At 43.7% G+C, this 17,703-nt stretch overlaps 1 protein-coding gene across 6 annotated transcripts in view; it reads right to left on the reverse strand.

Annotated features, from left to right (window-relative positions):
* Positions 1 to 1,075: 1,075 nt before the first annotated feature.
* The window catches only part of CD58 (CD58 molecule), a 33,398-nt gene continuing 16,770 nt past the window's right edge, over positions 1,076 to 17,703 (reverse strand). For 2 of the 6 annotated variants that reach the window (XM_051615385.1, XM_051615349.1), the window contains 5 exons: positions 16,280 to 16,375; positions 9,675 to 9,746; positions 7,445 to 7,513; positions 7,041 to 7,109; positions 1,076 to 6,003 (listed from right to left, as the gene is read on the reverse strand). In XM_051615385.1, the coding sequence (XP_051471345.1) occupies positions 5,990 to 6,003; positions 7,041 to 7,109; positions 7,445 to 7,513; positions 9,675 to 9,746; positions 16,280 to 16,375 (320 nt within the window). In that variant the 3' untranslated portion in view covers positions 1,076 to 5,989. The other 4 variants (XM_051615364.1, XM_051615356.1, XR_007889103.1 and 1 more) reach the window with 4 other exon arrangements.

A 17,703-nucleotide genomic window follows, 5' to 3' on the forward strand; every position in this document is an offset into this window, starting at 1 on the left:
TTGCTGCAGTCCTGCTCCTGGAAGCCAGTCCTCACAACTCTTGCCTGTGGAGCTCCATATGAAGTTAACTTTTAGGCACCAATGAAGGCTCTTTCAACTCATACTGTAATCTGAGATTCTTCCTGACAGTCACACAGCCAATGATAAAATGAGGGTGGTGTGACTTTTCAACCAGCATAGCTAGATCCAGGACAGGGTGTTTGCAAAACAATCAAAAGCTACCCTATGCATGTCAGCACAACACAAAGCTGCCTTCATAACTGTGGTTTGAGCTTGTGGCCCAAAATCCATAAAATTCAGCCTGGAGAAGAGAAGGCTCCAGGGAGACCTTATATTGGCCTTCCAGTAGCTGAAGGGGCTACAGGAAAGGTGGGGAGAGGCTTTTTCAAGGGCATGTAATGATAGGACAAGGGTCAACAGTTTCAAACTGGAAGAGGGTAGATTTAGATTGGATATTAGGAATAAACTATTTTGTTCCATAGTGTCAAGACACCAGCACAGGTTGTCCAGGGAGGTTGTGGCTGCCCCCTTCCTGGCAAAGTGTTCAAGGCCAGGTTGGATGGGGCTTTGAGCAACCTGATCTAGTGGGAGGTGTCCCTGCCCATGCAGGGGAATTGAACTGGATGATCTTTAAGGTTCCTTCCAACCCAAACCATTCTATGGATCTATGAAAATCAGTTCAAGAACAGCACTTGGGCTGTGATCTCACTTATTCTGGGAGGGAACAACATTTCCTGCAGGGATTGCTGCCATAGGTTAAAAAAACTAGTATAAAGAAAAGGAGTCAGGACCAAGGAATCAATTTGGATCCATCTTGTGAGCACAAGTACTTGGCAGCAGCTTCTCCTCACTGTGATTTTCTGTTATTAGCAACAATCAGGTCTCAACATCAGCATGAGCTGGGACTCCCAAGTTGTCAGAGGCCACATTTGCTTCCTGGAATACAGTCAGCATTTCCTGGACTCAAGTTGTACATGAGCCAGAACTTACTTTTTGCATCTCCAGTGAACCTCTGCTCTTTGCTATTGAGAACTGCCTATTTTAGCATTTACTGCAAGGTAAGATTGGAGACAAATTTTTCTCAGAAAATACCTTTATTCATCTTTAGTCATTGCACAGGAGACATTTGGGGAGAAGGACACGGGGAACGGCACAGCAAATGGCTGTCACCAAAACTGGCAGGAAACACAGTAAATTTATTCTCCCAAATGTCTGTCTTCACATCCACATGGGAAATAAATATCTACCCATCATAAAAAGTACAGAAACAACAATACCAATAAAAAGAGCCCCGAGTTTCATACTCGCTTTGAAAAGTGCGCAGCCTGTACTTCTACCGGTGGGCAGAAGTTTCTCATGCCCAGCAGACACGGTGCAAAGGGAGTGGGTGAAAGCAGGCAGTGAGATGCTTGGAGTCTGCAGCTCTTGGTCTTAGGTCAGCCTGCCATGTAAGTGTTTTTTTCTACTTTTGATAAAGCTCCAAAATTCCATTAATTATGCTGAAGGCTTCCAGCAACTGTGGTTAATTAACTCCAATTGCTTACTATTTTTGGAGGCTGTTGCTTTTTGCTTTGGAAACAAAGTCAAGTATGTCAGGGCTCAAGGTATTTTCAAACCCACATTCTATATGAGACTTGCATGCTTGTTTAATATTAAATTGCACAGGATGTAAACTGCAGCAGTGTATTGGATGAAGTAGTATAGTTTCTCAGAGCAATTTCAGCCAGTTCCTCCAAACAATCATGATTTTGATTATTATTACTTACAATAACAGAAAGTAAGCCTCTGTCCCATCAGGGAAACAAGTTACAGGTTTACCCTTAACACAATACACATGACAAAGGACATCCTTGTGTGGGAATCTGTTTAAAAGTTACTAAGAAGTAGACAGTATCATCCTGATAAACCCACTGAAGGTGCAATGGAGAACAGGAGCTGTGACTTACAAAAATTTAGATATAAATCACTTCGTGTTAAAGATTATTTTGGGGATCAGTTCCTAACTTTTAAGGTTAAAAAAAAAAAGTGTAGACACATATAACAAAAACATATGGCAAAGTTTTTTTACATTTTTATGAGTTTGTTGGGTTTTTAAAAATAAATTATGAGCAAATATTTACAGACAGCAGTCAAGTAGTCTAGCTCTAACAAAAGATCCTATTGCACACTCCTGAAGTGCAGTGTCAGTGGAAGTAAACATCTACATGGTATGTATAGCAATAAGGAAAGATCTGACACTTCCTACATCAGGACAAGGTACAGGCATAAGTTACCTGTGATTCTTCTCATACTGTTGTTAGTAACTGTTAGTTAGGTTTCACTACCATAAAAAGCACACAGGAGTCATCTAAATATCCTCCAGAGCTGCCGAATGGAAATCTTTTATCAACAGGCTGGCCATCTCCATGAGGAAAGCTCTGAAGTAGGAATGATGGAAAGGGAGATCACCACCCACCACTAAGTAGCAGTGGATAAGGGTTCAAAGTAAAGGGTACAGGGTGACAGGAACAACATAGACCTCAGAGCAAAAAGTAAAAAAAAAAAAAAAAATCAATCGGCAGAGCGAAGCATGAAGGTACATGCACAAATGCATGGAGCTTGGAAAGCAAGCAGGAAGAACTACGTTTCTCCACGAGTTCACAGAACCACAACATTGTTGGAGCACCTGAGACATGGCGAGCCAGTCTGCATGACTGAAGCTCTTGCAGTGCTTGCATAGAAGCTGCACAGGAAAGCCATGGAGGAAGGAGAAGAGAGGCTGCCCTCTCTGTGAAAGAGTGGCTTGAATGTTCAGAGCTTTGATACAGAGCAGGTGACAGGCTGGCTGAGAGCTTGTGGGTCACAATCCCAGGAAAGGTCAGTAGGCATGACAACACGGTTGGAGCACACGACAAGCCACCAGATAACAGTAAGGAAAGAGGAAAAGGCTTCTGTAAACAGCTCGAGGACATCCTTGAAGCTGTTCGAAGATCAGCTTGGCTATGCAGGGAGCCCCTGACAGGGCTCCAGTGCAAAAAGGACTTAACACTAGATGTGGAGGCAGGGATAGGCTACAATGGGGGAATGTAGGAACACTGCCCGAGTAGGTAAGGAAGGTGTCAGGAAAGCCAAGGCTCAGCTATATTTCAGACTTGCAAAGGACAACAAGGGCAACAAGAGCTGCGTCTGCTGCCACATGAACTGTAAAGGAATGAAGGAGGAAAATACAGGCCCATTCCTGAACTGAGGAGCATGATTTAAGGCTATCAGACAAAAAAAGCTTGCATACTTGATGTGTTCCTTGCATCAGTCTTCATTAACAAGGTCTCACAGACTCTGTGCTTTGTCAAAGGGCTCAAGAAAAACTACCACAAGTCAGGGATTACTTGAGAAAACTTGATCCACACCAGTCCATGGCACTTGATCAGATGTATTTAAGGGTGCTGTGAGAAGATGGCTGATGTCACTCTGAGTGCTGTTACCTTTAAAAGATCATGGAGTTTGAGGAAGACCTTGATTAGACTAGAAAAACTAGACAACTAGGAAAGTTGCACCTATTTTTAAAGAGCACCAAAATATCAAACTAGGGATCTGCAGGCTGGTCAGTCTGACTTTCATCCCTGGAAGAATCACAGAGCTGGTCCTTTCAGGACATATTTCTGGGCTTGTGAAGGATAAATTAGCAGGGAACAGTCAGAATACACTTAAGCAAGAGTAAATGATGCCAAACCAGCCGAACTTCCTTCTATAAAGATTAAATAATTAGATTTGTGGATTAGGGGAATGCAGTATTTTTTTATCTTGACTTTAGCAAGGCCTTTGACATCATCTCCCACAGTATTTCTGTATCCAAATTAGAACATTACAGCTTGAATGGGTGAACTAAATGGAGTGTTGGATGGATAAGGAATGGGCTGGATGGTTACATCCAAAGAATTACAGTCAATGGTTTAACGTTCAAGTGGAAACCAGCAATGAGTGGCAAGCAGGTCAAGGGAGCTGATCATCTCCCTCAATTCTGCTCTTGTGAGACTCCATCAGAGGGCCATGAAGATGATCAGAGGGATGGAACACCTCTCCTATGGAGAATGCCTGAGAGAATTGGGGCTTTCAACTTCAGAAAAGAAGGCTTCAGGAAAACCTTACTGAGACCTTTCAAAACTTGAAGGGGGCTTGTAAGAGAGGAAGACTTTTCACCAAGGTCTGTGGTGAGAGGAGAAGGGGCAATGGAATGAAAGAGGGTGGATTTAGGTTGGACATAAAGATGACATTTTCTGTGATGAGGGTGGTGAGACACTGAAACAGATTGCCCAGAGAAGTTGTGCATGCCCCATCATTGGGAGTGTTCAATGACAGGTCTTTGAGCAACCTGATCTAGTGAAAAATGTCCCTCCCCACCTTTAAATGCCTGTTCCAACCCAAACCATTCTATGATTCTATGGATATGTTAAGAACTGGTTGGACTATTTGGCTCAAATGGTAGAGATTAACAGGTCATACTCCACCTGGATAGCTGAGACAATTCGAGTACTACAAATGCCAGTGCAGGAACTACTCCTATTTAATACCTTCATTAGTGGTCTGGAGAAGGGGATAAAGTGCAGCCTTGTCAAGTTTGCAGATTACATCAAACTGGGGAGAATCAGTCAACATACTAAAGGGCTGGGCTGTCACAGAGACCTAGACAGGTTACAATTACAAAAGGACAAATGTAAAGATCTGGGAAAGAGGAACCACTTGCACTGATACAAGCTAGGGTCTAGCTGAAAAGAAGCAAGAGGATTTCAGTGAGCAGCAAGCTGAACATGAGTCAGCAGTATCCTCTGGCACCAAAGGCAGCCAAAAACCTCCTGGGCTGTATTAAGAAGAGCTCACCCAGAAGATTGAGGGTAGTGATTATCTCTTTCTAATCAGCACACATTACACTGCATTTAGAATAGCACATCCAGTGTCAGACCCCTTCAAGAAGGGGCATCCATAAAACTGGAGCAAGGTCAGTGCAAGGCTACCAAGATGGTCAGAACACTTGTACTGTGAGAAGAAGCTGAAGGCACTGTACTTGTTCAAGCCTGGAGAAGAGGAGGCTTTGGGAGGGTACCTAACAGCAGCCTTCCCATACCTATGAGTTGAGATGGAGACACATTCTTCATAGTAGTGCCTTGTGGAGTGGCAAGAGATACTGGGCATAAGCTTTCAAGTTTTCTTTCCAGTCACAAGCAACCTAAAAACGTATTATTATTCCCTAAAAATAAGTAAGTTGTCTTCATCTTAGAATAATGCGAAGCAGAAGCCAAGACATAAAAAAACCCTCTAAGAGTGCAAAAAACCATCAAAAGTTCTAGGAAAAAAACCCAAACACCAAACAAACCACTGCTAATAGTTTTTTTCCAACACAACAAATTGGATTACAGCTTTATCACAAAGTCAACCACCATCAGGAGATTATCAGTCTGCCAGTCTTTTGCCAAGTCCAGGAGATAGCTACCTTGGAGAATATTTATCTGAAGCACCAAGTTCCTGCTGGAGAACTGAGACTAGAAAATACAAACTTCTGTCCACCTGGAACTGTTGAAGGATGAAGTGTTTTTCTTCTGACTGTAAAAAGGTGCTGATCCAAAACTGCATAGCAAGCTGAGTAGTTTTCGGTTTATCCATATTCATGCAAATGAATGCCTTTGTTACTCTCTACATTCCAATTATAAAAAAAGGCCTGAGCTGTTACATTGTGTTAGTAGAGCACTGTTCATTACAACCGGATACAAAAGAACACAAAATATTTTGTCCATTATTTGGCCTATTTATCTTCATGCAGTGACACTAGACAAGAAGGCTGTCCTTCTGAGAAAAAAAAATAGGCACTGGAAAGAGCTCAGCTAGTCTTAAAATCAATTCTTCAGGGATTACTTCAGTGCTAGTGGAAAACCTCCAAGAGAAAAGACAGCAGCTCCTTAACTGTTGAATTCTACCACTTCTCTTCCATTGTTGTTTGATCCACAAAGTAATTATTTGCTTATGATTTAAGATCTGAAGCAAAATAAAAAAGAAAAGCACATAGGTAAATTATTATATTTTCTATAAACTGAACTAGTTACACAAGAATACTGCAGGCTTTAAATACTAATAAAGTCTGGAAATGAATCAAGACATTGGCACATGATCCAAACCAATCCAATTACAGTAGCTATACAACCGGTGGGATCCGACAGCCATTAGCCACTTTATACCCAAAATTACCTCTTCATGGTTAGACAGGTTCCCTGCAATTGGGAAGAACATTTACCACTTACTGCCAGTCACCTGTTAAGCAGCTGGTAACCTGTAAGGCTGCTCTGGATCACATAACAAGGCACTTGTGACATCATTTTTATGCAGAGCTTCATGTCTATTATCTTAGTATCAGGTGTGCACCACATGTGCATGTGATGCTGCTGCTAATTCTTCCACAAGGTAAAACCATGTGTGTTTGGAGTTCTCTCTTTTGAGGACTGCAAATAGAGGTCTTATTTGCCAAGCAATGAAACTGAAGGGAAAGGCAAGTTACACTGCAGGAAGTTAAGACTCCTCCAAGTTCAAGACTACAGACCCAACACAACTCACTGCATGAAACATCCATCAGTTACTAACCAGGCTGATCTCCAACAGAGCCTACACAAGGCCCACTCACATAGGAGTTTCCATCTTGGTGCACACAGAGCAACAGTATAAGGGGAACCAAATGGATGTTCAAAGGCACTGTCATTCAGTCTTTGCTCCTATTTTGATAGCACTACCCCTCCCTTCCACTAGTCTCTAGCTCAGTATCACTCCAACCTGGGATAAGGTGCCAGGAGACAACCCAGGAGAGCAGCATGTGGTGACTCACAACACTCATCTCTCTAGACAATGAGAAAAAGAAAGATATCCCTAGTCTGAGCAGCCCCCACCCCTGCCTTTCTATTATTTCTCACTGTTTTGCAAGAAGGGGCCAGAGTCATACACAGCCCAGCCCAGCACTGCCACTCCCAGCCTTCGTGCCAGTCTGCACACTCTCCCGAGACATGTGGAGCTTGCCCTGCACACACCTTCTTCACTGCAGCTGCGAGAGTTTCTCAGGTGCTCCCCATTTCCACCTTCCACATCCAGAGTCACTTCTGCAAGGACAACAGGCAACACTCAAGACAACTCTGCAGATCACAACACTCGCCCTCTCCAGCCCAGGTGGATGAAGATTAATCTGACTGACAGCTGGGCCCCGTGTTTGGCATCAATAATAGCCCTGACCAACATCTCCTGCTCCCATCATACAACACCTCCCCACTCTCCTCCATCCCCCAACTCTGTACTGTCCTCATTATCCCTTCCAGACCCTGCAAAGGCCAAGCACAGAAGGCACACAGCACCCATAGTGCCACCTATAACCCATCACCCATCAAGAAGCATTAGGCAGAAGCCACAACAAAGACTGCTCCATAGCACAGGAACTTACCTCCTTCATTTATACCATGGTCAGCTGCATGCTTGGACAGCAAGCTGCTGTTCTCCTCCTTAAAGATATCTGAAGAGAGATCAGAAGACAACTACAGTCAGTCCCCTGCTTTGCTCAGCTTCAAGGCAGTGGCTATTCCGTAAGAGTGAGTTAGTAGCTAAAACTTAACATTTTTCCAACATCATCAGCCAACACCAGAAAGCCAACACCTTTCCCTCAGGACAGCTCCCCACCACAGAACAGGCTTTCACCTCCCTTGGTTACATCATGGTCAACTGCACACTTGGATGTCAGGCTGCTGCTCTGTATAGCAGAGAGCTCTGAAAAAGACATCACAGGACGGAGTTTCAGTGCTCCAGAGTGTATCTCACTGCTTAACTTCACACTGGTATCAGCCATTACTTAGAGAGGAGTCACCAGCTACAATTCATAAGAGGCACAGACTCACTCAGGTTCCCTCAGGGACAGATTCCAGGAGGTTTCTAACCCAACATCCTCCTCAATGAAAAGTCAACATACAGTTCTAGACAGGTTGCTCAGGACTTCTTCCAGTCAGATCTTAAAAACCGCCAGGGGTATAAACTCCACAATGACTCCATGCAGCCTGTCCTAGTGGCTAGTTATGCTTAGAGGCACTGTTTTCTCTCCTTTGTCAAGGTCACCATAACAACAGACCTCTGCAGTACTCCACTTGCCACCAGCATCCATGAGGAGTACAACCCATCAGCCACTACCTGTAAGCTTGACGATCTAGCAAGTTTTCTACCCATGTAGATAATCCCATTCACTGGTGTTGATCAAGCTTTCTCAAGTAATCCCTGGCTTGTAGTCTTTCTTGAGCCCTTTGACAAAGCACAGAGTCTGTGAGACCTTGTTAATGAAGACTGATGCAAGGAACACATCAAGTATGCAAGCTTTTTTTGTCTGATAGCCTTAAATCATGCTCCTCAGTTCAGGAATGGGCCTGTATTTTCCTCCTTCATTCCTTTACAGTTCATGTGGCAGCAGACGCAGCTCTTGTTGCCCTTGTCCTTTGCAAGTCTGAAATATAGCTGAGCCTTGGCTTTCCTGACACCTTCCTTACCTACTCGGGCAGTGTTCCTGCATTCCCCCATTGTAGCCTATCCCTGCCTCCACATCTAGTGTTAAGTCCTTTTTGCACTGGAGCCCTGTCAGGGGCTCCCTGCATAGCCAAGCTGATCTTCTGCTTTGACTGCATGTTTTCCTGAACATCAGGATGGCCTCTGCTCATGTATGGAGCAAGTCCTCCTTATAGTTGGAGAACCTGATGGTTCTCTTGAGCTCCTTTGCTCTTCAGCACTGTCTCCCATGAGACCTGGCCTGCCATCTTCCTGAATAAGTGGAAGTCTGCTCTCCAAAAGCACAGGGCTGATGGTTGCCTTCCTCACTGCTTTCTGCAGCTGCAGCTGTAACTTGGTCACTACAGCCAAGGAAACCATTCGTGACCACATCCCCATCCACTCCTCCCTTCTTAGTGAGCAATAAGTACATCTGCACATCAGCCTTTGCTGGTACATCTAGTAGGCTGCGTGTGAAGAAGTTGTCCCTAACGCTGCACAGAAATCTTCCTGACTGCTTGAATTGTCATGTAGCCTAACCTCTCTGCCATCTGCTGGAAGAAGACACGCAAACACACACAGAATACTGTCTTCCATCACAGACAACAAAGGACAGCTTGACTTCACTTCACAGAGCAGCAATCTCTCCAAGTTTCCTCTTGGCAAAGCTTCTTCTTGTTCACATCAACACTTGCTCCTCACTTACGTGCTTCATGCGCATACTGGGGGGACTGGAGCCCCACTTGCAGCCATCTCCCAACAGTGGTAACCAGAAGATCAGAAGCCGGCACTTCAGCACAGACAGCCACTTGACTAGTATTCTCATCTCACTCTGACTGGGTTTATTATTTTTCTTTTTCTTTTTTTTTAGGTCCAAACACATGTCCTTCAAGTGCATATGCTCTCCTGGCATTATTTCCAAGGCTGGTAAAAATGCAGGACTGGCTCTGCCCTTAACTAGAGCCCGAAAGCTGTTTAACTGTATTCCTGAAACCTCTGCAGAGGACAGGTATTCAGTATTCAGGGTGCAATCCACCCAGTACCTCTATTGAGAAGCATTGCAAAGACGTCACTCTGAGGCTTCAACTCCAAGAAATCCCATTTGCCCACTGGGTCATTAACACTGACTGCTCCATACAACACACACTTACCTTCCTGATTCACACAATTGTTAACCATCTGCTTGTCTTTCTGGGCACTGTCCTCTTTGTTCAATTCTTTGTCTGAAAAGAGATTAGAGAAGAGCTACAATCCCCTTAGGAGCACATTCCACCACTTCTTCCCCACACCAGCATAGGTCATTGCTCTGTGCTGTCCAGAGCTCTGCAGTACACACCCACTGCAACTGCTGCATACTGCTGTCCTACCAGCAGAAACTATTAGAATTGCTTTGTACATGCATTTTGAAGAACATCATAGCCTTGACTACTGTTTCCCATCTGCACAGCAGTGATTTCATGTTACCTGGGTGCTGCAGGTCTACTGCATAAAGGTGCACTGACTCCGCTTTCTGGTATTCTGGTTTGTTCTTCTGGCGTCCAATCAGACAACCTTTATCTATGAACCTGATTCTCTGCTGTCTGAGCCATACATTTCCCTCCTTTCTTCCACAAGATAGGCATATAATTAACCTCCTTCTCCTATATGCATATCTATGTATGTGGAAATAGTTATGCAAGTGATTAAAAAATCCCACAGTTCACCACACCTTCGCCATCAGCTACACAACCCCTGTTCCTCCAGATGAGGAAAGCTGTTCTACACCCATTACAATTCATGCAGGAAAAATAAGCAGCAAAACCTAGGGGCTTCTGGGTTTTCTTTCCCTCATTGTCATCATTAGTGATTTTTCCCTTAATCAGAAAAAATTTATGCCTTCTCCAACTCTTTTTATTAGCCACTTGTGGAAAATGGTGGAAGAGTGAGTTAGTGAGAGAATGAATCGCCAGTGTAACAGCCTGGGGAAAAACACATATTTGTTTTTCTGACTTGAAGTATAATGTTTGTATTTCACTATCCCTCTGGAGTAAAAAGAGCTTCTAGAAAAAAATACAGGTCCCAGAATTTCCTTGAAATGTACATTAACTGTACTAAGAAAGCAAAACTGGGGCTTTGCTTAGCTGCCTGATGAATGCAGTAAAAATACTTTCCTAGAGCATAAAGACAGTGAAAGATACTGCATCCAGAAATGGTGCTTCTCTAAGGAAAGAAGTCTACTGTATCTACCAAAATAGCATTTTGCAAGCTTGTAAACATTCCATCTCTAAACTGGTGTGTTGAGTCTCAGATCTATTTGCCATCAACACTAACAAAGCTTTGAAGCCACTACATTTCATTGTCTTAGGTCATTACCTTGAAGTTTTTTTTCCAGCTGAAAGCAAAGATCACCTACCCGTGAAAACATGCTATAAAATATCCTTGCACTCTTTTGCAAGCAAGTAAAAGGTAGTATTACACAAAAGGGTGATTTGCTTATTTACTATAAAAAAGGGTTCCCTCATACACACTTGGTTCTTTCCATTGATGGTGAAGTGATTTGCAAACACAGCACAATTCTCATCCTATCAAGAAGGAAGCTGAAGCCCTAATAAGGTATTTGTTCTTTAACAAACACAAGGATCCAGTTTTTTTTTACTTCTCATCTAGTGATCTACCCATCAACATTTATTGTTCCTAAGGTAATGGGTCTTTCTAGGTGTCGCAAGCCGGTACTGGGGGGCTACCACTGAGATTTGTTTAGACTTGTGTGGGGAAGAAAAGAACAGTTTCCCACACTAGGCCAACAGGGGAATGGTAACCTCTACATTGAGACCATGCTAGTATGCTCTAGACTGTGAAAGCCATATGTGAAATTGACTCCTTCCTTCACGTTCCCTTGTTTTAGGGCACCATCTCAGTTTTCACCTGCTTCGGCTTTTCATCTTCATATTTGACAGCTTGTGAAGATACAGCTGTAGGTACATAGAAATCCTTTCTAGGAATGTGTTTGGAGGTAGCACAATAGCCTGCAAAACATACCAACACAGCCTTAAAGTACAGTTTCATTATAACACTTTTAGCAGATAACCCTTGAGAACCAGTATGTTATGCTACTTTACTGAAGGACTCACAATTAATTTCAACTCCAACTTCTCTCCCACAACAACTTGGCATCCCAGACCATAACCACCTTTATCTATTGTTATACCTACAGCGTCACAAAACCTTTCTGACAGGGGTTTTCATGAGGTGACAAAGATTTGCCATAAGAAGCCAAAGGCAGCTGAGAATCCACATCTCCCTTCTTTATTTCATCTGCGTGTTGCACTGTGACTTTAAACCCTTTCTCTTTACAGACCTTAAAGTTGTTGGGTTTTTTTCCCCTCCATCCTTCTCCTTTTTTTCACTTTCAATTCTGTCAGTAGTCTATTTAGACTTCAGTGATCTCTGAATCATGGGTTAGAACCACAGCTTTTGGGAATAAAAACCCCTTAACAGACTCAACAACAAAAAGCCCCAAACCCCTGCTTTCATGGCACTGCCTCCCAACCTGTGGCATCTTTTCCAGGCCCATCACCAAGGACCTCATCATGTTTTTTTAACCCCCAAACCCATAAAAAAAGCATTAAGAAACTTCAGGAATCGAATTAAAGAACAACTTAAGAAATAAAATTAAACATACAGAAAACCTCTGCAAAGGTGACACAGTAGTTTGCAATCCAAGAAGCATTCTGCTCCAGCCATGTACTAACTTCAATAGATCGTGTAAGATATTAGACCGAGTATCTCATGTGAAGCCACTGTTAGTTCAACACCACAACACTCCAAAAGGGCACTGAACTTGCATCTGAGCCTTGGCCATTCCTCACACTGACACTGTATTTTTTCTGGTGACCTTCACAACTAAGTATTTTTCAAGAATCTTTCCCTGCTCCCTCTGATCTGCTTGACAGCCTATGTTCTGATTTAGTTTGGTTGTTAAGAACAGATCATGGTGATTCTGCCAACAAGACACATACATGTTAAAGCTGGAACACATTAGCCTCATTCACACTTGTGAAAATGGCAGATTAGAGGAGCTGTCTCCTTCCTCAGCTGCTCACCATGCAGAGTGATTCCCACATCTCAACACACAGACAGACAAGGCAGAGAACTGAGCCATCTTGCTGCAAATTAAAGGAGTAAAAAATAAAAGGGCATCGCATATCAAAATCATGGGTGGGCAGCAGACTGGTAACTAATAGAAAGAGGGTGAGAAGTTCCTACATAGTCTCCTTCCTTCATCTTGACTGTTACAAGAAGGCGTGTACACAAAACAGAGTTTTGAATCAAAAGGTCAAAAGGTGAATCAAAAGGTGCTGCTAACAGATTTTTTCCAAACAAGTGAAAGGGGTTTGAGAAAGTAAAGAAGACAACTGTAACTTGACCCACAGGATGTAAGCATGTGCCAGTCATGCACAAAAAGCCAGGACTGGAGTTCTTGTCATGGTTTGGGCCCAACACAACAACAAAGAAACAGCCCCACGGCCACTAACTCAACTTCTCCCCCTCAACACACACACACTCTGGGATGAGGACAAAGCTCCTGGTTGAGACAAAGGACAAGGAGGGTTCTTCACAGATTAAGGTCCTGGGCAAAACAGACTCAACCTGGGGAAAAAATAGTAATTTGATTTCACACTAATCAAACACACACAAGAAACAGACACACACAGAGCAGGGCTTGCATATGTTACCCCACCCCTCCCTTCTTCCCGGGTCCAAATCACTTTGTTCCCGGTTTCCCTCCCTCCTTCCCCCCAGCGGCACAGGGGGACAGGGGATGGGGTTTAGAGTCAGTTCACAGGCTGGTGGTTCCTGCTGCTCCTTCCTCCTCAGGAAGAAGGATTCCTTACAGTCCTCCCCTGCTTCCCCACGGGGTCCCTCCCATGGGAGAGAGTCCTCCACGAACCTCTCCTTCATGAGTCCTTCCCACAAGGTCCGGAGCTGCTCCAGCCTGGGCTTCCCACAGAGCCACGGGCTCCTTGCGGAACAAACTCCCCTGGCCCCGGGGTCTTCCAAAGCTGCGCAATCAGAGTCCATAGGCAGCAAATCCTCTGGCCACAAAATCCAAGTCCAGTGGCCAAGTTCACCCCTCCTGGCACCTTCAGGGAATGTTCCACCACGTTCCTCCATGAGTGCAGGGGGACAGCTGCCATCTCGCCATGGGTTGCAGGGAAACTTCTGCTTGGGCACCTTCTTCCTTGCCAACCACCAGCACCACTCTGCTCCTCCAGCACAGCTCTTCTCTCCTAAGTGCTTCTCTGCTCAGGTGTTATAGCTGTTCTTTCGTATGTTAATCGCTAAGGCACATCTGTTGTCCTCTAATGGATCTTTGGCTGGGTTTTGGAAGCAGAGGGAACTTCTCAGCTTCTTACTTGAGCCATTCCTGTGGCCCTTCCCCCGCTACCTAAAAACCCACCAAACCAAACCAGAACAGTTCTGCACATCACACTAGCAACATGCCTGTCTTCACCAGTCCTTGGATGGATTTTCAAAATATGATCAAGTTAAGCTAACAGCAAATGCTGGATGGTGGCATCCAGAGAGTAGAGGTGAACAGCTCAATGTCTGGATGGATTCTCAGTGACAAGTGGTGTCTCTCAGGGGTTCATATGGGGACCAGTACTGTAGTATCTTCATCAGTGACATAGACAGTGGGTTTGAGTGCATCCTCAGCAACTTGGCAGATGACACCAAGCTGAATGCTGCAGTTGGCATGCCTGAGAGACCAAAGATCTGGATGAGCTCAATAAATGGGCCCATGTAAATTTCATGAGGTTCAACCAGGCCAAGTGCAAGGTCCTACATGAAGCAACCAACCCCCTGTATCAATACAGGCTGGGGGCTGAAGGGATTGAGAGCAACCCTGTAGAGAGGGACTTGGGGATACTCGTGAATTAAAAGCTGGATATGAGCCAGCAACGTGTGTCTGCAGCCCAGAAAGTCAACTGTATCCTGAGTTGCATCAAAATAAGCGTGGGGCAACTGGAGCAAGTAATGGATATGCTGGAGGGCAGGGCTACCACTTGGAGAGACTTCAGTAGCCTGACGAAATGTGCTGGAAGACACAATGTTCAAAGTAAACCAAAGTCCTGCACCTCCCAAAATCACCCTATGGAGAAGTACATGCTGAGCTCTCCCTTGCTAGAAAACAGCTCTCCAGAAAAGGGCTGGAAGCACTGGTGGATGACAAGTTGAATATTAGTCACAAATGTGGTCTTGCAGCAGAAGCCTACCAGATACTGGGCTGTGTTAGCAGAAGCATAGTCAGAATGTTGACAGAAATAATTCTTCCCCCCTATTCAGCATTTGTGACACCACATGTAGAGTACTGTGTCTACTTTTGGCCTCCCAATTAAAGAAAAAACACTGATGTTCTGAAGGCACTCCAGCAAATAACCACCAAGATGTTTAAGGAGCAGGAGTTGCCCAAGGAGGTGCTGAGAAAATTGGCTTTGTTCAGCCTGAAGAAGGCTAAGGGGATGGCTCATTGCAGTCTACAACTAACTTCCACAGAAAATAAAGGAAACTCCTCTCAGAAGTACAGAACAGAAGGGCAGGACCCAACAGCTGCATGTTGCAAAAGGGAAAGACCTAAAAGAAATAAGGAAAATATCCTTCCCCACAAGGATGATTCAGCACAAGAACACCTGCCGAAAGAGGCTGGGGAACTTCCATCCTTGGAAATATTCAAACTTTCACTGGATAAGGCTTTAAGTAACCTGATTTAGCATTGACATTGGTCCTGCTTTGAGCAGCAAATTGGATGACACCCCCAGAGACTCCTTCCCACCTATTTCATTTTATGATTTCATGCCAACAGAAACTAAACGGAGAATGATCAAGAAAAATATAAGGTCCACATGATACATACATGTACAAATGCTCTCATCAGAGCCTCCCTACAGAGTATCATCAATTATTCCTTCCCAGTTAGGAGATGCATCCCATGTTCTTCACTCTGCAACCAGCGCCAAGTGGTGACTCACACCTGGACACCAACAGGAATTCTCCATGGAGAGCATCCTTAGGATGAGGCAATGTATTCTTGTTTAGGACTTTCTCAAATACAAAGAGAAGAAATTGTGTGCATCTCTTTTTTGAGCCAGAATACAACCTAACGTATCCACCTAAAAAGGTGGCAGCATGAGATACACACATGGAATAAGCTTTCAGATTTACAAAACAGATACTCAAATTCAGTGTAGGGGTGGATCAAGATACAAATCTAGCACTCCAAGAGGATGGCAATACAGGCTGACAGGAGGCACAGAAATCCCTATCTATCACCTGAGCACAGGGAGTTGTAAGATTAAGACTCAGCATAAGGCATTCAGTGGACTTTGATAAAATCTGGTCCTGACAACACATCTTATCTTGAGGACAGCTTTTTTATGCTCTTAAAGTAAGGCAGTGAAAGCTCACACAGGTAGGAATGGGAGAGGCCATAGATACTTGGTAAGTAGAAACACACAGTAAATGAAACATCCATTCTGAAGGAGAAACATGGAAATACAAACTACAGTGTTTTCCAGTACATAAAGCCCAGTGTCTAGGTGCAAGAAAGTTCAGTATATTATTTCCTTCAAATCTACTAGTCTTTGCATAAGATGTACCTGTTTCTACTGCTGTATTTACAATACATCCCACTGTCAGAAACTCACACATTCTATAGAACCTCCAACCAGGCTATTCTTGAAGCATGTTAAGCTCATTTAGGAAATTCTGTACATACCTCTTCTGCATAGGAATACAAGTATTACTGCAATAGGAATGAAGACAACCAAAGCCGCAATAAGACCACCTCTGCTTCTTTCATTGTAGCTGCCTCCTTTAAAATAAATAGTGAATGGTTAGTTAAAAAGCAACTGTTATACATTACTTCAGTAGAAATAGAACCCTGAGTATATTTTATAGCTATTTGTTTTTTTAAATGTAACCTTAAAAAAATTAATGCACCAGAGTCAGTTATTAAAATAAAAACCTAAGCCAGCTCCAGAAAAGTTACACAGTAAGACCCTAGGTCAATGAAAGTTCATCACTGCTTCAGAGCTGATGACTATTTCATTTTTTGGCCTATGAAAGGCTTAGTCAGATCTTAGCCAAGAGCATTAGTGACTAAGACTCTTAGTGAGTCCAGAAAACAGGAAGGGGTAGGGAGAAGGTGTTTTATATTTTTTCTTGTTTCTCATTATCCTACTCTGATTTTCATTGGCAATAAATTACATTTATTTTCCTCAAGTTGAGTCTGTTTTGCCCTTGATGGTAACTGTTGAGTGATGGTCCTGTCATTATGTCAACCAACAGCACTTTTGTTGTATTTTCTACCCTCTGTTCTGTTGAGAAGCAAAGTGATAGACCAACGTGACAAGCACCTGGCAGCCAGCCCAGGTCAATCCACCTCATCTCATTTCTAACAAGTCTCTAACACAGAATTCCAGTGGAGGAGGAAGAATTCTATACTGGTGAACCACGAAAATTACGCTTGCACAGAAGTGGGAAATTTTGTCAATTAGGGAGTGCCTTACACACCCTAAAACCAGATAGTTCCAAAAGTATTCTCATCCTATGTTTTAAAACAAACAAACAAAAAAAAACCAAACAAAAAAACCAAACAAGCTTCAAGCTGCTCAAGCTGACCTGAAGCTCAGCCATGGCTGTCTGTGGCATTCAGAATGTACAGTGCTTGTCTCGAACAATCCAAGAGATAAGTGATGGACTTTGGCACTCAGGATATCTGTTGTCTGTCTTGTGGCATCTGAGAGTTGAACAACATTTGTTGATGGACTAAAGAGATGTCTCAGCAACCCACTCAACTGTTTTGCTTCCCCTCCTGCAATGTGTACCTGAGAACTGGGGAGTTTAATGTGGGACATGCTGAGCTTGGAGAAAAAAAGGAGATCTACAGCTGGTGCTGGGACAGTGATAACCAGGCCTTGATATGATATCTCATGAAAACCACCAACTTAGCAGGACAAGACAAAGAGTGCTGGTCTCAAGCCACTTCCTAGGACTGAAACTCCACTGCAATAAACTAATCCTGTGGTGCCAGTTGTCTCAACCTCCTCTTTGAAATGGCTGGTCTTAACATTTAGCCAAACAAAGACTATCTGCAGGACATAGCCCTGGAGCCGTACCTACCCCCCTGCTATCTCGGAG

This window comes from Apus apus, chromosome 1 (assembly GCF_020740795.1).
Source record: "Apus apus isolate bApuApu2 chromosome 1, bApuApu2.pri.cur, whole genome shotgun sequence".
NCBI lineage: Eukaryota > Metazoa > Chordata > Aves > Apodiformes > Apodidae > Apus > Apus apus.